General features: G+C 42.3%; 1 protein-coding gene across 2 annotated transcripts in view; it reads left to right on the top strand.

Moving 5' to 3' along the window:
* Positions 1-22,061, top strand: part of shtn1 (shootin 1) — a 132,831-nt gene continuing 110,770 nt past the window's right edge. The window contains exons 1-4 of one of the 2 annotated variants that reach the window (XM_085994410.1): positions 1-1,226; positions 7,534-7,586; positions 15,626-15,686; positions 20,303-20,397. In XM_085994410.1, coding sequence (XP_085850536.1) covers positions 1,169-1,226; positions 7,534-7,586; positions 15,626-15,686; positions 20,303-20,397 — 267 coding nt within the window. In that variant the 5' untranslated portion in view covers positions 1-1,168. The remainder of the gene's footprint in view (positions 1,227-7,533; positions 7,587-15,625; positions 15,687-20,302; positions 20,398-22,061) is intronic. The other variant, XM_085994409.1, reaches the window with a different exon arrangement.

Raw genomic sequence — 22,061 nt, forward strand, 5'->3', positions numbered from 1 at the left:
AATGGAAATCCAGAATCAGGACTGACCTGAGCACGCACAATGCTCTCTCCTGGTTAGATGAACCAGAGTTTCAGCCAGGCAGTGTTAACAGGGTATTAGCAATGCCGCTACTGGTCTCCGACTGTAAATGTAGTAAAACTTTATTGCAGGGGGGGCGCGCAAGCTTTTGCCTTTGTGGGCTGCAATAGATAGATACCACGGCGTGTCAGTGGCCACATATGAAGCTTAAATCCACGTTTCCATTGATTTGTATACATCTGAAGTTGCTCATACTAACAGCATTAGAAGTAGGCATTTCCAAAACTCCAGGGCTGGAAAATTCAATCTAACAAACAAAAAAATAAACACTTGCCTGCGTCTGGGGCTTCAGGTAGGTCACCCCTGCCCTATTGTATCCCACCCCTTTTACCATAAAACATATTTTAAGTATACATTTGTATCTGTGCGTTCCAGTCTGGAGGTGGGAACAACTTTCGAAAGACTGTCCTTTGATTCCCGAGTTGTTGGCAAATTTGAAATGAGCATAATCGTTTCTGATGAGATGTGGAATTTGCTAACTGGTTGCTGAAAGGTATATAGAACATGTTTTATAGAACATCCTTTCCCTGTCGGAGTGCACAACTACATAATATTGGAGATAGACACACCCAGGAATATCGTGATCAGAAGCAATTTCCCATTAAAAATCTGAACGTCTTCACAAGCCAAGGAGGAAAAAGTGAACGGTTAGACTTCCTTGGGCAAAAGCAAAATACTGCGGGGGCTGGAAATCCGAAAGAAGCACAGAAACTGCTGGAAAGACTCAACAGGTCAGGCAGCATCTGCGGAGAGAGAAACAGTTAACGTTTCAAGTCGATGATCCTTCGTCAGAATTGGCTTCCTTAGAACCTTAGGTCCTACCTTTACTTTTGAAACAGAAACACAATAGTTCTGAATTATAATTACCACCTCGAGCGACCTAGTTCCTTTTGGTAGAACAGTACTTTGTTCCCCATTCCTTGCGGCTTTGTATTCAGGGTGTGTTCAAAGTTACCTCGTTGCAGTTCAAGCCGGGCTCGCCAGGCACAGCTGGAGCGGCGCCAGCGCCGGTTGGGAGGGCGACCTGCAGACTTCCTGTTAACAGGTGAACTCCGGGACGGAGAGGCTGGCTCGACCGCTCCCAGCAAAAATGGCCACTTCTGAGGAAGAAAAACACATGAAAACCCTGAAAGACTTGTCGAATCAAGGTGCGTGTGTTAAAGATGAAAACACTGAAGCGATTTTAAATGTTTGGCAAATGGATGAAAAAGTTAGTTCCCTCCACTTAGTTCCAAACTAGGCAGCTTTGACAGGGATACATTTTAAAATATGAACTGTCAGTTAATAAGTGTCTTGTCAAACGAGTGCTTTGTGATTTTTTTTGTGGGCACACTAAGGACAGCCTTTGGCACTGAGCTGTACTTTTCAGATAATGCGGGCAGTTTAAGGGCATATATGTGAAACAATTGTGCTTTTAATGCAATTAATTTATTTGGGCGCCTTAATGTAAACTTGTGACAGCTGTGGCTCAGTGGGTAGCACCCTGCCTCTGAGTCAGAAGGTTGTGGGTTCATGTCCCACTCCAGGGACTTTAGCACATAAAGCTAGGCTGACACTCCCAGTGCAAGTGCTGAGGGAGTGCTGCACTATCGGAGGTGCCGTCTTTTGGATGAGATGTTAAACCGAGGGCCCCGTCTGCTCTCTCTCAGGTGGATGTAAAAGATCCCATGGCACTATTTTGAAGAAGAGCAGGGGAGTTCTCCCCAGTGTCCTGGACAATATTTATCCCTCAACCAACATAACAAAAACAGTTTATCTGATCATTATCACATTGCTGTTTGTGGGAGCCTGCTGTGCACAAATTGGCTGCCACGTTTCCCACATTACAACAGTGACTGCACTCCAAAAGTACTTCATTGGCTGTAAAGTGCTTTGAGACATCCGGTAATCGTGAAAGGCGCTATGTAAATCCAAGTCTTTCTTTCTTATATGAACGATACCTTTGGATACTGGTTTCAATAGTTTTTGAATAAACTACATTACAGACCTCAGCCTCATTATTGAGTGCATGCTGCATTATAAATTGTGTTTGCAGTAGAGATGGATCTTGCATAGTTCTGTACATTTGAGTGACAATTACTCATCGACAGTGTCAAGATCCAACCTTTAATGGTAATTATTAGCAGAGATTAAATGTTATATAGGCAGTAATGAATGATATCCTTAATTTGTAAGTGATCGAATCACTACTTACGTAATCCTAGTATAAGCAATTTGCCAAAACTAATTGTTTCAAAAGACATATATAAATAGAGCAGCATTCCTGCTATGTAGTGAGGCAGTCATCTTAAGTATTTACCGGGATCAACAAACTACAGCCTGACCTAATTTCCAGTGCAGCCATTGTATTCTATTTCAATGAGGTACAGTGACAGATGCAACAGGCCTATTATTGTACGTAACGCTTTACCAACGGTAAAATGGGTGCGATCTGGCAAGATTGGAGAATTGATTTTTTAATTCTCCAAATTTGGAGATTTGGATGGTGCAGTAGGTTAAATTTCAGCTCTGCGACTTGGATAGGACACCAGCTTGAGCTGATGGTGTGAAGGTCACTGCAGTTCATCTGTAAGGGTCTTAAATGAAGTGAGTTTTGGTAGTCTTAACCCCAGGTGTGAGATTGGACACTAATTCCATCAGCTCTCTCAAATGCCAGAAAGATAGTGAGGTGGAAAATGGAAATGTCTCACTGATGCTGTAAGGGATGGACTTTTGAGTTTGCAGCAGGGTACAGGGAAAGTCACTGTGCACCAACATAAAAGATTTACCATATGTTATAACTGTCAGAATTTGTGAAATATAGTTTCCTTAATTCTTAAATGAATATTTTCTGTATGGTAGTAATTTTTAGGTCTAGTTATCTAGCCTGGATATCAGCCACATAATCATTTAAAGGAAGAGGTGATCAGTCACAAGTTAACAGAAGGAAAAGATCAATATTGACAACAAGAGAAGTACATGGGGATTAGGGGATTGTTGATGGTCTTGTGGGTAGCAGGGTACATGGGGATTATGGGATTGTTGATGGTCTTGTGGGTAGCAGGGTACATGGGGATTACGGGATTGTTGATGGTCTTGTGGGTAGCAGGGTACATGGGGATTAGGGGATTGTTGATGGTCTTGTGGGTAGCAGGGTACATGGAGATTAGGGGATTGTTGATGGTCTTGTGGGTAGCAGGGTACATGGGGATTAGGGGATTGTTGATGGTCTTGTGGGTAGCAGGGTACATGGGGATTAGGGGATTGTTGATGGTCTTGTGGGTAGCAGGGTACATGGGGATTACGGGATTGTTGATGGTCTTGTGGGTAGCAGGGTACATGGGGATTATGGGATTGTTGATGGTCTTGTGGGTAGCAGGGTACATGGGGATTAGGGGATTGTTGATGGTCTTGTGGGTAGCAGGGTACATGGGGATTATGGGATTGTTGATGGTCTTGTGGGTAGCAGGGTACATGGGGATTAGGGGATTGTTGATGGTCTTGTGGGTAGCAGGGTACATGGGGATTAGGGGATTGTTGATGGTCTTGTGGGTAGCAGGGTACATGGGGATTAGGGGATTGTTGATGGTCTTGTGGGTAGCAGGGTACATGGGGATTAGGGGATTGTTGATGGTCTTGTGGGTAGCAGGGTACATGGGGATTACGGGATTGTTGATGGTCTTGTGGGTAGCAGGGTACATGGGGATTAGGGGATTGTTGATGGTCTTGTGGGTAGCAGGGTACATGGGGATTACGGGATTGTTGATGGTCTTGTGGGTAGCAGGGTACATGGGGATTACGGGATTGTTGATGGTCTTGTGGGTAGCAGGGTACATGGGGATTACGGGATTGTTGATGGTCTTGTGGGTAGCAGGGTACATGGGGATTACGGGATTGTTGATGGTCTTGTGGGTAGCAGGGTACATGGGGATTATGGGATTGTTGATGGTCTTGTGGGTAGCAGGGTACATGGGGATTACGGGATTGTTGATGGTCTTGTGGGTAGCAGGGTACATGGGGATTATGGGATTGTTGATGGTCTTGTGGGTAGCAGAGTACATGGGGATTAGGGGATTGTTGATGGTCTTGTGGGTAGCAGGGTACATGGGGATTACGGGATTGTTGATGGTCTTGTGGGTAGCAGGGTACATGGGGATTAGGGGATTGTTGATGGTCTTGTGGGTAGCAGGGTACATGGGGATTAGGGGATTGTTGATGGTCTTGTGGGTAGCAGTGTACATGGGGATTATGGGATTGTTGATGGTCTTGTGGGTAGCAGGGTACATGGGGATTAGGGGATTGTTGATGGTCTTGTGGGTAGCAGGGTACATGGGGATTAGGGGATTGTTGATGGTCTTGTGGGTAGCAGGGTACATGGGGATTAGGGGATTGTTGATGGTCTTGTGGGTAGCAGGGTACATGGGGATTATGGGATTGTTGATGGTCTTGTGGGTAGCAGGGTACATGGGGATTAGGGGATTGTTGATGGTCTTGTGGGTAGCAGGGTACATGGGGATTAGGGGATTGTTGATGGTCTTGTGGGTAGCAGGGTACATGGGGATTAGGGGATTGTTGATGGTCTTGTGGGTAGCAGGGTACATGGGGATTAGGGGATTGTTGATGGTCTTGTGGGTAGCAGGGTGGACTGAGACTAATATAAAAACAAGGTAAAGAAGATTAAGAAACTGGTCAAGAGAGTTAAAAAGGAAGCACTGAAAGAAATAGCACTTTTAGAAAGATAGTCATTTACAAGCTGAGGAAAAGAAGACCAGGCACAAGGTTCAGATGGACTTTGAACAAGGGTACTTAAGTGGCTAGCAAAATTGGTCACATTCTTGCCACTCTCTTTGGGGAATCATCTGAAATAGGAGTAGTAATGGAGGATTGGAAAGTAGCTAACATAAAAAAGGGCACAGGAACAATCCAGAAGAAAGAAAGAAAGACTTGCATTTATATAGCACCTTTCATGACCACTGGACATCTCAAAGCACTTTACAGCCAATGAAGAACTTTTTGAAGTGTAGTCACTGTTGTAATGTGGGAAATGTGGCAGCCAATTTGTGCACAGCAAGCTCCCACAAACAGCAATGTGATAATGATCAGAGAATCTGTTTTTGTTATGTTGATTGAGGGATAAATATTGGCCAGGACACCACCAGGGATAACTCCCCTGCTCTTCTTCAAAATAGTGCCGTGGGATCTTTTACATCCACCTGACAGAGAGCAGATGGGGCCTCGGTTTAACGTCTCATCCAAAAGACAGCACCTCCGACCGTGCAGCACTGCACTAGAGTGTCAGCCTAGCTTTATGTGCTCAAGTCTTTGGAGTGGGACTTGAACCCACAACCTTCTGACTCAGAGGCGAGTGTGCTACCCACTGAGCCACAGCTGACATAGAGAACTATAAGCTAGCGAGCCTAACATCTGTTGTGGGTGAAGCAATGGAAGGCATCGTGAAACACCTAGGTGTGGTAAGTGGGGATAAGCATGGATTTATGGGGAGGAGGTCATCAAGCAAATGACAGACCTTGTTAAGAACACAAATTCCATGGATGTGATGTATTTAGATTTCAGCAAGGATTTTGATACATTGCAAGCAATTAGTTTACATGGTAGGATGGCAATGGAATAAGAGGTGAGATTCTGAAATGGATTGAAAATTGTCTAGACCAGAAAAAAGCAAACAATGGTTGTGAATAGAGCGGTATCAAAATGGCAAAAGGCCATTAGCAAGGTGCCAGAGGAATCAGCACTTGGTCATTGCTGTTTATAGTGAATATAAATGACTTGTTGCTCAGGACAGAAACAAAGTTAAGTTTGCAGATGATACCTAATGGGGGAGGAGGGGGGGTCAAACAATGGGAAACGGGCAAGCTAAATGGAAAGAGATTTCTTTGAGATAAGGTGGATTCATGCATGGCAAATGGCATTTAATGTGGACATATGCAAGGTAATAAGACTACAGAAAGGAAATAAACAGTGGCAAGATAAACTAAATGACTGCAAACTATAGGACACAACACGAGGGAAAAAGCATTAACCCCAGGATGATAATGAGTCTGTACATGTCACTGATATGGCCACATCTGTACAGTTCTGATCACGACTACAGCAAGGATAACCAGGTATTGCAGATGATGCAGGAAAGGGTAACCAAACCAAACCAAACTTAAGGCACCTGAGCTATGAGTTGAGATTTAACAGTCTGAAGAGAGGTTGACAAGTCTGGGATTATTTACTCTAGAGAAGAGAAGTTTATGGGGTGATATTATTCAAGATCCTTATGATAGATTGTTTCCTTATATTATATTTGGGATTGTCACAGTCTAGAATCAGGAGACATGGGCCCTGATTTTTAACTCCAGGTGAATGCCCCACTCAGGCCTGAGTTAAAATTAGTCGGGTCTCAATGATGTCATCGGGCCACCGTACATATGTAAAGAAGGACCCTGTTGGCTCCGGGTGTGTGTCCTTGCTGCCTGCTCAGGAGAGCAGGTTAAAATTGCAGACATTGCGATCATGGCGGCTTTCGGACAAGTAAGAGCCAGGGCGATTTTAACTGCCCACCCGCCAGGTTTCTGCTGAGCGAGGAGGGTTAAAAATCACCCCCCATGGGTTCAAGCTTAGAAGAGGAAAGGTGCACTGACAGTTTATAGAATTTTACAGTACAGGCGATTTCTCCCATCAAAAATGCACCAGTGTTTTTCTCCATATAAACCAACTTATCCAATCCCATTCTGCCCCAGCAAAATAAGACATATCCTTTAGAGGCAAAGGATAGAGAGTAGACCCAGTGACTGAAAAGACAACCTCTTTGACTGAGAACTGCATGTGAAATAAATTCTGCAGCACTACCTAGAGATCAATGGATAATATTGGTTTGCAAGGAAAATCAATCCGCACTGCGGAAGCTAAACAGGAGCTGACCTAGCTTCTGTGAGCAGACATACATGAGCAGAGTTTTAAGCTGTCATTATTCTGCCTGATCAGGAACCAGCATGAGAGTCACCTGATTGTGCAAAAGTTCCACACATGAGTACTTTTGCACAAGGCTTTGTCAAAGTATTCTGGGGCAACTTCAGGGGAATGTTCACACAGCACAGGAAATTCAAATCCCACGCTGTTTTATACAGACAAGTGGACATAGGAATACAAATGCTGAGTATCAATGTAAAATGCTGACAGCTAGCATATTTCTCTTTCAAGCAACTATATAATTCCTTTTTCAAAGACTTTATGGTTTGTGGCAGACAATTCCACATTCTGTTCACCCTATCTATAATGTTTTCTAACCTGACCTTTAATTCTTTGTATGCACTTTTTATCCCCTACTGGACATGACCTTTCCACATCTTTCCAGCATTTTGAGATCTATGACTAGGCAGTGGTAGCACTATATTGTGAGCTACTGTAGTAATAATTGAAAACTGCATTGACTCAATTCTTATGTGAAAATGTCTTTTTCTTCTGTTGTAGCAATTGATGAATATGAAGAACTTATAAAAGAAAATGAGAAGATAAGAGAGGAGGTTAGTATTTTTCCAATAGTTCTAAACTAAATAACTATACTCTATGGGATAAAACTCTATAATTGATTTGTGGATCCTAGAAATTACACACCTGTATAGTATCTACTACATAGACCCTTCTGTGGATATGACGGATGCATTGTAATTTTTTTGTAAAGAGTGAAATAATATAGCTTGCAAAAAATAAGTAGCCTATTTATAGCTTCTCCTACAAAATGATATCCATTTCCTCCAATTATTTGCTCCACCCCACTGAGTCATTTTGGGTCTCCACCTCCCACACTACTAGCATTTTGCTCCCACCACCCCCTGCATTGACCAGATGATCAGTCTTGCTACCTCCATACTGACAAGCTTTTATGCCTCTTCTATCCCCCCCCCCGCCACCCCCAAACCCTTTCATGAGAGACATTTCAGCCCTTGTCATCATTCACTAAACAGGGGAATAAGCCAATGCAACCTCCTCTCTCCGCTGGTCAAGTATATTTTTACTGGCCAACTGCCCAATCCTCCTCCACAGGGCATCAAAACGGGCCCTCAAAGTCTGTTCTGCCCCCACCGCTAATTATCCAAACATCCTCCATCACCTTTTCCTTCCTCAGTTGTCACTCTCTCTTCTCTTCCCTCTCCTCAGCCTCCTAACTCTCCCCTTCCATCCTTCCTCCATATGCTTCCCTCACCCTCCTCCTCTTCTCCCTCCACCCGATTCCCCTTCATGTTTCCCCCTCTCGCTGTCCGCCTCCCTCCATCATCCTCAATTTCCTCTCCCTTTCTCTGCTTGTTCACTCCTCGCTCTCCTCCTGTCATGCTTCTCTTTCTCTCTCTCTCTCTCTCTTTCCCCATCCTATGTAATCCTATGTAATCTCCATTTCTGCCTACCTATCCTTCCCCACTCCTGCCCCTTTCCTCTTCTCCCCATTCTCCTCATCCCCTTCTCTCCCATCACCCCCCTCCTTTCTCTCCTTTCTCTTCTCCACTCGCCACTCCCTTCCATTCTCCTTCCTTCCCCCCCCCTTTTCTCCCTTCCCATCTGCGTCCAGTTATCTTCCTTCTAGTGCTGCTTCACCAGAATACTTCACTTGCTCTCAACTCCTTGTGTGAAACACCATGGAGATTGACTAGTTAATTACTAATTACAACCGGCCTGTTCAGCTCCTTCTTAATTATAAATTTCAATGGCATTTATAGAAACGTTGCAGCTCAAAATGGTCTGCTGTAAGATTAGGTATTGTAGCATAATTACGTTTTGTTATACAAACGTTTAGAATTTTGCTACAAAAAGCAAACAGGAAATTTTCCCCTGTGGGATGTTACGTCAATGCAAATTTTGTTGGTTTGTTTTTAAAATAAATTTCAAGTTATATGATTGTTTTATTATCATTTAAGATGGACAATAGAGCTGAGGTAAGGAGCTGTTTTTGGTTATTCAGACCGTGCGCTACAGATCATTGGTGACGTTGTTGCAATAATGCAATTTTTTTCATTAACTTCTGTTAATTCTGTGAATTACTGTTCATTTATTGTCCTATTAATACATTAATGTGTTGAATGTGTTACACAGTTTAATTATTTAATTGAAAATGATTGATTATCCAGTGGATTCTAAGTTAATGGAATAACCACTCAAACAGTGCCTGTGTGAATAGGTTGTGATTTTGATGGAAATCCATTGTAATTGGGTTAAGATATAATTAACGAATGTGATCATGCATCATAGTATTATGAATCTCGGGCAGGGATCATGTAGATAATTTGCAATGGGCTTTTCTGACATGTGTTGCATAAAATATATTCTATCTTCCTGAATTGTTTAATGTAAATATGTAATATTGTGGTAATATATGTTCCCTTTGGTAAATGAATACTGAAACTAAAAATTAACTGAAAATCAGATCATTTTAACCAAAAGCGTCACTAAGCAGCGCATGAAATGAACCAATTGTTAAAGTAAATTGTGCATTGGTCTTTGTCCAGACTAAAAGTAAATTTTGTTTAGAATTAAATTTGCATTCTATGTCAAGTTTATGTGGTAACTAAAGTATTCAAAATAAAACTGACCTCCCCATAATTATGTGTAGCATTGTTATTGTCTTCTCAGTTAATTGTAATGAATCTAAACATTATGTTTCTGAAATATAATTTTGAATTCACAATAACATAAGTTGTTGAGCAGGAAATTCCGTTCCTATGGTTCCTTGCAGATAAATGTCCTTTATGTGTAGGATTTCTCTTCCTTAAGTGATGATTGAGACCAGTATTGAAGCTGTACATTTTGTACTACTTCTTAAGAATATGGTTTCTCCCTATTTGGCAAATTATCTGCCAACCTTTCCAAAAATTGTCTGCACGCGCATCATCTGTCCCCATTGCTGTTAACGTGTTCTCTCCCAACACCATCATTTCTAAGAAAGATAGTCTTTAAAAAATAGTGTTGTCATTTTTTAGTAGCTTTTACAGACAGGGGCAGTGTTAGGACTGTGCGACCTGTGTAATTGCACAGGGTCCCGAGCTAGTCGGGGGCCCCCTGAGTGGCTCCAGTGAAAGGTCACCTACGCAGTGGTAATTGCTGATTCCTGATCACTTTGTCAACTATTTTTATATTCCCTATTGCAAACATGACTATTCACGATCGTAGGTGTGCGGATTTGACACCAGATTAAGTAGTTTGTATTTGGTATCATTGTCTAGTCAAATGTAGGGGCCCCCAAACCAAATATTGCACGGGGCCCCGCAAGACAAACACTACTGCTGCTTACAGAAGCAGGTGGGATCTCGTCAATTCAAAGACCTTGCTGCAAAATAGAGCATTTAAACATTCTAATACAACCCTGATAAAATAGCTCAAATTTTAGTGATGTGTTGATATAGATTGTTCCCTTTCTCTTTAAATTTTAAATTCAGTTGGGGATGGTGTTGTGCAGATACTGGTCTCAAAATGGTACTTGTATAGTGCAATGCACAGTTGGCAGCCCTGTGTTTTACTGCCTTTTGTATGTTACACTTTGTCCAGTGGCATGGTTACAAGCACACTTGTGCAGAGCTCTGTTTGCCAGCCAATAAAATTTATTGTTAGGAGAGTGATTGCAGTATCTGTACACTCGTAACATTAAAATATTCAAAATTTAAGATATCTCCAGGCTTTCCAATCGATTTGTTTTAAACTTGGCTTTACAACAGACTGGGCAATTAAACCGTTTCCTATTTCAGGTGCTCAGCTCAGTGTCAACATCAAGCACGCTCAAATCAGGCACAGCAAGGGTGTCCAATCATAGGGTCAGATCCACGTGCCAGAACTAGTGAGTGGGCTGAGTAAACCTAAAACACTTTTGGGTCGGACAGAATCATAATTACATTCAAGCGTTCCAGTGATCATAGGTTTTGACTGTGTTGGCAACACCATGTGCGCTGTGTCCCATTGATGCCCTCTATAAAATAAATCAGGACACCCATAGGTGAAAAAATGCTAGATCACAGTGTACGATGTGTAAAATATAACAGAACTGCTCAGTAAACTGACATTGATCCCAAATCCAACAATATAATAGCAGAAAGTTGTATGAGCCAGCTTTTTCATATGCACATTTGGATTTCTCACAGCAGTGCCTTCTCTGAATAATATTTCCAAATTAGGTGTACTTTTATGCTTTGAGCCCATTGGGAGCTGGAAAGAGGAACCAGGTCCCATACATAACAACATTTATATAGCACTTTTAACATAGTAAAACACCCTAAGGCGCTTCATTTGATACCAAACCACATAAAGAGATATAGGTACAGATGGCTAAAGAGCGAGGTTTTAAGGAGCATCGTAAAGGAGGAGGGAGAGGTAGAGAGGGGAAGAGGTTTAGGGAGGGAATTCCAGAGCTTAAGGCCTAGGCAGCTGAAGGCACGGCCGCCAATGGTGGAGCAAAGAAAATAGGGGATACACAAGAGGCCAGAATTGGAAGAGCGCAGAGATCTCAGAGGGTTGGAGGGCTGGAGGGCTGGAGGAGGTTCGAGATTGTGAGCGAGGAGGCCAAGGAGGGAATTGAAAACAAGGATGAGAATTTTAAAATTGAGGCGTTGCTGGACTGGGAGCCAATGTAGGTTATTGAGCACAGGAGTGATGGGTGAATGGGACTTGGTGCGAGTTAGGACACAGGCAGCAGAGTTTTGGATGAGCTCAAGTTTACGGAGGCTGCAAGGCTGGAGGCCAGCGAGGAGTGCATTGGAATAGTCGAGTCTAGAGTTAACAAAGGCATGGATGAGGGTTTCAACAGCAGATGTGTTGAGGCAGGGGCGGAGACAGGCAATGTTACGGAGCTGGAAGCAGGTGGTCTCGGTGATGGCGAGGCTATGGGCTTGGAAGCTCAGCTCGGGGTCAAATAGGACGGCAAGGTTGCGAACAGTCCGGTACAGCCTCAGTCGGTGGCTAGGGAATGGAGTTTGTAGTAGGGACCAAAGACCAAAGCTTCAGTCTTCCCAATATTTAATTGGAGGGAATTTCTGCTCATCCAATATTGGATGTCAGACAAGCAGCGTGACAAATCAGAGGCAGTGAAGGGGTTGAGGGAGGCGGTGGTGAGGTAGAGCTGGGTGTCGTCAGTGTATATGTGGAACCTGATGTCGTGTTTTTGGATGATTTTGCCAAGGGGCAGCATGTAGATTGGAAGTAGGAGGGGGCCAAGGATAGATCCTTGGGGGACTCCAGAGGTAACAGTGACGAGTGGAAAGTGAAGCCATTGCAGGAGATTCTCTGGCTACGACTGTAGAGATAGGAATAGAACCAGATGAGGGCAGACCCACCCAGCTGGACAACGAAGGAGAAACATTGGGGGAGAATGGTGTGGTCAACCATGTCAAAAGCTGCAGACAGGTCGAGAATGATGAAGAGGGATAGTTTACCGTGGTCACAGTCACATAGGATGTAACTTGTGATTTTGATAAGGGTCGTTTCAGTAATGTGATGGGGCGGAAACCTGATTGGAGGGGTTCAAACATGGAGTTGCAGGAAAGATGGGCACGGATTCGGGTGGTGACAACACATTCAAGGATTTGAGAGGAAAGGAAGATTGGATATGGAGCGGTAGTTTTCAAGGACAGAGGGGTCGAGGGTGTTTTTTTTTTGAGGAGGGTGATGGCAGGTTTGATGGGGAGGGGGACAGTACCTGAGGCGAGGACGAGGGAACCGTTAACAATATCAGCTAACATGGGTGCCAGGAAGGGAAGTGGGACGTTATGTAAATGAGAATTTTGTTGGTTTGTTTTTAAAATAAATAACAAGTTATATGAAGTTGGGTGGCCAGCAGTTTAGTGGAAACAGGGTCGAGGGAGCAGGAGGTGGGTCTGCTGGACAAGATGAGCTCGGAGAGGGCATGAGGGGAGATGGGAGAGAAACTAGAGAAAGCTGTGAGTTCAGGGCTGGGGCAGGGGGGAACCTTTGGGGAATTTTGGCCGGGTGACCATGGGGAAAGGAGGGAAGTGGCAGAGGCAGCTGAATGGTCGGTCTCAATCATAGTGACAAAGAAGTCCACGAGCTCCTCGCACTTGTTGGAGGCCAGGGAGCAGGGAGCAGGGGAGAGGTGTTTGTTTAAGAAGATGGTTTGTAGTGGAGAAGAGAAGCTGGGGGTTATCTTTGCATTCCAGGCTGATCCTGGAATAGTGAGCAGTTTTGGCCGAGGAGAGCAGGACCTGACAGTGCTTTATGTGGTCCAGCCCGATCTAGCGATGAATGACTAAACCAGTTGTCCACCATGAACGTTCAAGTCTGCTTCCCTTGGACTTATGGGAGCGGAGGTGGTCACATAAGATGGCGAGGTCGAGGGGGGTGGCTGTGAATATGGGTCGGCGGGTTTATAAGGAGGGAGAGATTAAGGGAGGATAGGAGGGCAGTGAATGAATGGATATTGTGCTGTCCAACTGCAACATCTAGTTTCTTAAGACGTTAACTTTCTAATTCTTTATTGGAGAAAACTACAGCATTAGTAAATTTCAGTATTCACCAAATCCAGTTGAAAATAGCCTGATTTTAGACAATATTTTAATTTAGCTGTTGAGATTCTCCAATATATTGGGGTGTTGTTATAGACACTCATCTGAGACTGGTGTCTGCACATTATAATATACAGTTGGTATATCTGAGTTATATTGACCTCGTACTAACTTAGTGACTAAGGTGCTCCATTCTCAGAATATTTAAACAGTATAAATAAGGCTGAAGCATTTGCAACCATCTTCAGCCAGAAGCGCAGAGTGGATGATCCATCTTGGCCTCCTCTTGTGGTCCCCAACATCACAGATGTCAGTCTTCAGCCAATTCGATTCACTCTACTTGATATCAATAAACAGCTGAGCACACTGGATGCAGCAAAGGCTATTGGCTCTGATAACATCGCGGCTGTCGTGCTGAAGACTTGTGCTCCAGAACTAGCCGCGGCTCTAGCCAAGCTGTTCCAGTACAGCTACAACACTGGCATCTATCCGACAATGTGGAAAACTGCCCAGTTATGTCCCGTCAACAAAAAGCAGGACAAATCCAATCCGGGCAACTACTGCCCCATCAGCCTACTCTCAATCATTAGCAAAATGTGGAAGGTGTTGTCGACAGTGCTATCGTGACACTTACTCACTGATGCTCAGCTGGGTTCTGCCAGGACCACTTGGCTCCAGACCTCATTACAGCCTTGGTCAAACATGGACAAAGGAGCTGAATTCAAGAAGTGAGGTGAGAGTGACTGCCCTTGACATCAAGGCAGCATTTGATCAAGTGTGGCATCAAGAAGCCCCAGTAAAATTAAATTCAATGGGAATCAGGGGGTAAACTTTCCACTGGCTGGAATCATACCTAGCACAAAGGAAGATGGTTGTGGTTATTGGAGGTCAATCATCTCAGCCCCAGGACATCGCTGCAGGAGTTCCTCAGGGCAGTGTCCTAGGCTCAACCATCTTCAGCTGCTTCATCAATGACCTTTCCTCCATCATAATGTCAGAAGTGGGCATGTTCGCTGATGATTGCATAGTGTTCAGTTCCATTCGCAACACCTCAGATAATGAAGCAATCCATGCCCGCATGCAGCAAGACCTGGATGACATTCAGGCTTGGGCTGATGAGTGGCAAGTAACATTTGCACCACACATGTGCAAGGCAATGACTATCTCCAACAAGCAAGAGTCTAACCACCGCTCCTTGACATTCAACGGCATTACCATCACCGACTCCCCCACCATCAACATCTGAGGGTCACCATTGACCAGAAACTTAACTGGACCAGCCACATAAATACTGTGGCTACAAGAGCAGGTCAGAGGCTGAGTATTCTGCAGCGAGTGTCTCACCTCCTGACTCCCCAAAGCCTTTCCACCATCTACAAGGCACAAGTCAGGAGTGTGACGGAATACTCTGCATTTGCCTGGATGAGTGCAGCTCCAACAACACTGAAGAAACTCGACACCATCCAGGACAAAGCAGCCCACTTGATTGGCACCCCATCCATCACCTTAAACATTCACTCCCTCCACCACTGGCGCACCATGTCTGCAGTGTGTACCATCTACAAGATGCACTGCAGCAACTCGCCAAGGCTTCTTCAACAGCATCTCCCAAAACCATGACCCCTACCACCTAGAAGGTCAAGGGCAGCAGGTGGATGGGAACACCACCACCTCCAAGTTTCCCTCCAAATCATACACCACCCTGACTTAGAAGTATATCGCCGATCCTTCATCGTCACTGGGTCAAATCCTGGAACTCCCTCCCTAACAGCACTGTGGGAGTACCTTCACTACACGGACTGCAGCGGTTCAAGAAGACGGCTCACCACCACCTTCTCGAGGTCAATTATGGATGGCTAATAAATGCTGGCCTTGCCAGCGACGCTCACATCCCAGGAACGAATAAAAAAAAAACGTGCACCAGAAACTGTTCTGCTTCAATGCATGACAGTGTCACTGCATCCAAAATAGTTAACAGAAACTGAGGCACATGTTTGATGAATTGGATTTGGTGCACACTTTTCCGAATAAAACTATTCATTTTGCTTTCTTTTCCTTTTTATGAACAGAATGCAAGATTGATTGAAGAAAAAAATAATGCTATTCAGCAAGTGAAGGAGTTTCATAGAGGTGAGCCAATATGTTTAATATATTGATATTATCTCTTTGAGTGCTACAGTAGCTACAAAATGATAGCATTCTAGAATTCACAGCCTCTATCAGATCTAATGTAGGAATGTGTAGAACTACAGCAGGAAATCTGAAATTCAAAACAGAAAATGCAGGAAACGCAAACCAGGTCTGTCAGTAACTGGCGTGACGAGACAAGCTAATGTCTCAACTTGTGAGCCTTCGACAATGGGCCAAATGACCTTCTCTGCTGAAATTTCATTTTATTATTAGAACTGGTACAGAGCAGGGATCGAGCCCATTTATAGAATTAACCGGAACCAAGGAGGGAAGAGGGAACAATAGGTAAAGGTCAAGAGCACCGATTTGCTAACTGCTTTCTCAAATAATTAGCTTTCTCGAATGTAGTCTGTAAAACAAGGTTAATTGGTTATTTACATACTTCAATAACTTTCCCCACCCCTACCCCTTTCTGCAATCATCAGTAGTTCAAAGAAAGTTGATTCTACTACACATGCATTAATCACCTATTACAGACTGTTTTATGTCTCTTCAAAGTGTTATAACAGACCAGTGAAATGTCACTGAAGATACTGATTCATTTTGTTGTATATCACTCTGAAAAGTAAGCACAGGTCTATTTTAAACAAGTTAAGGAAAATGGGAAAGGAAAAATTGTAAAATATGTAGAAGGAGGATACTGAAAAGATGCTTCTGAATGCTGAAGTTTTAAACGAAAGTTGGAGTCAAAATGAAGATTCACACCACTGGCGATCTGCACAAGGAGAACCCTCAGGTCCCAGCAGAATGCTGCAGGTTATAGTAGGAAGATTAATCCTGCACACCTTCTGGATGTACGCTAACTCGAGTCCAATTGGCGCTATACAATATTATGTGATCAAGCCATATAAAATGTAAAATGGTGTCTCTTGGGGCTTTTTTATATAGATTTCCTAGACCTGCATGCACGCAAGCTCCCAGCTCTCTGTTTAAGTAGCGGCACAAATTTGACATTTTCTGTTGAAATTGGAAGAGGAAATAGAGATGCCACTCTAGTTCAATAAAGTACCCTTCAGAGATAGGGCTGGGGTAAAAATGTATTGTTGTGGCACTATAGCGGGGGCTATACCCTGGGGTAGAGTTTTGGGCCTATGTCTAATTCAAATTGTATCTAATTTGAAGTTTCTTTGATTCTAATGTCAGATGTAAAATGTGGAAAATGTTCCAATTCCTCGCAACAGAAAAACATTTATATGGCACCTTAAATGTACAAAATCCCAAGGTGCTTCACAAATGGAGAATGGTAGAGGAACATGGAAAAAGAAATCAGGATGTGAGACCAGAAGCTTAATTGAAGGGTTTTAAGTAAGTTTTTGAAGGAGAAAGAGGTGAAGAGGTAGAGGGATTTAGGGAGGGAGTTTCGGAGAAAGAAGCCATGGCATTTGAAAGCTCTGCCTTCAGTAGTGGGTGAAGCAGTGTGAGGAATTCACAAAACGCCAAGTCAGAAGACCGAAGGATGCAGGAGGAGATATAAGGGTGGAGGAGGTTACGGATGCAGAGTGAAGTGAGGCTTGGAGGAATTTGAAGACCAGGGCGAGGATTTTAAATCTACTGTTAACCCAAATCCTAATAAGCACACAAACAATCCAAAAGCTGAGTGGAAGAGCAAAAGGGGGAAAATCTTTAAGTGGAATACATATACCTTTTTTGGTTTAGATGAATAGCTACAATAAGCTTTGGGGAATCAGGTACAGCACGAAAGCAGCCAAGGAAATTCTGAAAGATTGGAAATGGGAGGGCAAGTCACTACAGAAGGTTATGGGTTCAAGTTCCACTCCAGAGGCTTGAGCACAAAAACCTCGGCTGACACTCCCAGTGCAGTGCTGAGGGAGTGCTGAACGGTCGGAGGTGCCGTCTTTCGGATGAGACGTTAAACCGAGGCCCCGTCTGCTCTCTCAGGTGGACGTAAAAGATCCCATGGCACTATTTCGAAGAGGAGCAGAGGTGTTATCCCCGGAGTCCTGGCCAATATTTATCCCTCAATCAACATCGCAAAAAAACAGGTTATTTGCTGTTTGTGGGAACTTGTGCACAAATTGGCTGCCGTGTTTCCTACATTACAACAGTGACTACACTTCAAAAGTATGTCATTGGCTGTAAAGCGATTTGGGACGTCCTAAGGTCGTGAAAGGCGCTATATAAATGCAAGTCTTTCTTTCTGTTACTTCCTTTCTTTTGTTTACCAAAGCTGCAACCCTTAGCCTAAAATAAAAATTTATCCATTTGTAAACAGCAACATTACACTACCAGCAATGATGAGTAGGCATGGTCTAAGGGGATTTCTGTTTATCTATTGCACCATTGTGGCTTGGCCATTTCATTGTTTAGTATCTAAGATAATTGGGAAAAGAACCAGAGGGAAGCTAGGAGACATTTTTTTTGGGCGGCGAGTTGTCATGATCTGGAATACTCTACCCGAGAGGGCGGTGGAAGCAGATTCAATAGTAACGTTTAAAAGGAAATTGGATAAATACTTGAAGAGGAGATATTTGTAGAGCTATGGGGAAAGAGCAGGGGAGTCAGACTAATTGGTTAGCTCTTTCAAAGAGCCAGCAGAAGCATGTGGGCTGAATGGCCGCCCTCTATGCTGCACAATTCTATTATTCTAACTGAAATGGAGGTTACACAGAGAGCGTCACAGAAGAGGCCTTGAAATGGAATGATTTTTGGAAAACATGTTCCTCTAAAATCATTAATAAAGAATTGTGAAGTACTCACAAATCCCAGTATTTAGTGGTACTTCAGAATTCAAGTTCCCATTTAAACAGAAGCACCTGCGTCATATTCTAAGTTTATAAAACGATACTTTGAGCAAATGTAGCTTGTTTCCGTCCTTCCTGATATCCTTATTTGCTGAATCATTAGTCCTTTCACCAAAGCATTTTGCATACTTCATTGTCTGCTTTGTAACTCGTCCTTTGAAGTAAGATTCTGGTTTTGAATGTATTTAATTATTTAGCAGAATTATTTTTAAAATTTCAGTAAATTAACTATACTTGAGATTGAAGCAAATGCATTTGAGCTGGCAGCACTTTTGTTTTGTTTTAGGCAGCTATATATTTTCTATATGTTCCATGGGTTTAGCCTTTCCTTAATAGGAGGGATTGGATACTTGGGAACATTTTGCTTGTCACTAGGGTGTTACCAGAATGAAGATTGGAAAGTTTGAATATAATTCACATAACCAATGCAATCAGCACAAAGTACTTACTGAGTCAATGGCATTAGCAGAAACTCAGGATATACAATAGGTAAGAATATTACTGAACTGCATCTTTTTCAAATAAATATATACATTTAACATTCATATAACAATTCACAAAGAGAAACCAAAACAATGCAAACGTAAGTAGAGTTGAATGTGGTCTTGAAAGTATTTTGTTCGGCCTTCTGCTCGGGGTTACGCAGGCGCATGGCTTAAAGTTGATGAGAGCAGAAATCAGAAGTTCAGCATTAAGAAGTGACCTTGGTCTATAATAATTAAGCTGGAAATGAAAAAAAAAAATCGACATTGGTCAAATTCCAACTCTGCGATCTGAGTTCCAGCTATTTTCTACTTCTAAATTATCTTGGGTTCTGTTCAGTTTTGATTTGTATTTAGGCATGAACAAATATTGTGTGCAACTCCTGTTTACTGAGGTCAGTTTGTATGTGAAGCAGCTGCATTCTATAGCCAATTACATGATTTCATAGATCTCTGAAAATTGGTTCTATTCACAGTCGGCAATAGAAAGCCTCAACACAATCATTTCTTTTCAATTGACGGTGGCAAGGTTGATGACAACATGACCATTGTGTTATAATGATAAGACCACCAAGGCATTTGTACTTTTCATCAAGGCGTTTCACAGAGTAGATACAATTTAATTCACTACACTGTCAGCAATGCTCACATTTGTCTGATACCATTATGCTGCCCGTCTCCACAGTTATAATCACTGTCCTAAGAGAAATGCTGTTAAATGATCTCCAGCAGTCAGAGAAACTCTCAATTAAGCCTGCCACTTTCAATGTGTCAGATTGTCTTATGCACTTGTACAATTTCGGTTCCAATCCTGTTTATTTACAATGCCTACCAGTAATTATACTTAACATGTCATTAACTGAGAAGGGGGCCCTGCCAAAGAGACTGCCAGAAACTGTGAAGGTTTAGGGGGAGTTATTGGAAGTCAGCACCATCAGAGGCTTTTAGTCTCTGATGGGATGCGGTGGTAGTGATTATAATGCAAGTATCAAGCTCATCAAGTCATAATTAGATGCCACTCAAATGTGCCACTTGTAATAACAGTGTTGATTCATGTTTTCTCTGTGACAGCATCTGTTAATTAGTTAAGTGGATTCAGTTGGCCTGTGTTTGCTGCAGTTTATGATTACCTCTGAAAATGTCAAGGTTACAGACGCTTTCTAGTCACCTTTTGCTGTGGAAACTTTTCTTTTAATATACTTTGAATTGAGTGATGTAAATATTTTTTTTTTAAAGTTAATTGTTTAACTTGCAGCAATTTGGATGTTTTCTGTAAGTGAAATGATCACAGGTGAATGTTTCTTTCTTACAGTTTCACAAATGGTGATTGAGGAAGTCAGTACAATACAAAGCCACCTTAACATTGAGAAAAGTTGCCGTGAAAGTGCCGAAATATTTGCTTCAAAGGTACATTATATATCGTGCAGTATCTTGCACTAACTCCTTTTCCAGGCTCTCAAAACTGTAGAACTCCTTATCTCTCTCAGACTTTCCTCCCTCCTACAATCTTCAGATTTCTAAGAACCAAGCCAGGTATTACTTAACCACAACTTACTGGCTCTCTCCGTTTACCCTCATCAGCTTTGGTGATGCCATGCACTTTGGGTCTTGAGCCTTCCCCCAAGATGCTCAATGTAAAAAAATATTGATAAAATTTGCAATACCCCCGAAACACACGTTCTCCTTTTCTAACAGAAACACTTTGAAGTAATGGAATCCTATACTGAGTGTTAACTATGTATATTGGTGTAGTAGGAGCTTTTTAAGTTGATTTAATCATTCAGTTCCCAGAATTAGCTTGGAAAATGTGATGTTCCCTTTAATTAACTCCAATTTGATTTTAATGTGAATTTCAAATTTCCTAAAATAAAGTCTTTAATTTTTAAGTGCACTTGGATTGTACTAAATAACTTAAATTAGATAATGCAACTATATTTTAAAAGGTGTTGCCTCATCTAGATTTTTATTTTATTGTTTCTATAATATATGAAATTTGAACTATGATCGTTTCTTTGCCTGAAATTTTCACCTTTGGACTGTTGGCAGGTCCAGTGAAATTTCTGTCTCATGGACTGGCCAGTTTTCAGCTCATGCACTGTGATGCTTAAGACTTGTATGACTGTAATAAAGCAACTAAACTAGCAAGAGTAGCTTTATTGCAACAGTAATTAATTACTAAAACATTATTTTAAGTAGAAGAATAAAAAGAATGAAATACTTTGCTTGTGCTCAGCACAACCCTTTTATCATTTTACTGTCGTCTCTTTCTTCTCTCTATCCTGAAGATAATTATGTTTTAATTACCCATTTCTGACTAATGTAACCTATTTTACCTCATTCCAACCCTTTTCTCCCCCCCCTAATTTTGTAAAGTTTAAAATGGTTTACTTACCTTGTTTCTTGAAGCTCACACTGTCCATTTTGAGATGGAAGCAGCTTTTGAAAACACCAGCAGATCTCCATCATGTTCTTCACAGTGATTCAGAGCTTATTTGTTACAAGTGAAGGTATTGAGGGGAGATGCATATCTCCAGTGAGAGTATATGAATTGTTTGTAAAAGATCTTCTCAGAGATGGTGAAGTATGTGTTTTTTGAATGGGTCCTGCAAAATACATAAATAGCCATTTCCTTCCAACTGCAGGTAGATAAAGGAGAAATAAAAATAAATGTTCATGTAATGGGAGGGAGAAGCGTATTGCCTTTCTTGTCCATCTGCTTAGGGTATGGCTTTTTATAGTGAAGGCCAAGAAATGAATAAAACTTCAGCTTAATCTTTACTTTATTACATCTTTCTTCCTTTACCAAATCATGAATAGTATTTTCAAGCAATACCTTTTGGTAAACATTTTAAATGTAACATTTATATCCATGAAAATGTGCTTTTTGTTTGTTCTCACCAAGGTGAGGGAGATTAGTGCTGAGTAATGGAACACTTTACATTTCAGGCACCCATTGTCAGCGTAACGCATTCCCATGCCCGGTATAACACAGCTAGAAGTTTCTGTACTCTGCCTTAATCTTGGAAGGCCACCCCTTACTGCACCAGTGTGACAATTTTTCCATTAAACAC

The sequence above is a fragment of the Somniosus microcephalus genome, chromosome 8, assembly GCF_052327205.1.
Source record: "Somniosus microcephalus isolate GS21.2 chromosome 8, FLI_Smic_1.0, whole genome shotgun sequence".
NCBI lineage: Eukaryota > Metazoa > Chordata > Chondrichthyes > Squaliformes > Somniosidae > Somniosus > Somniosus microcephalus.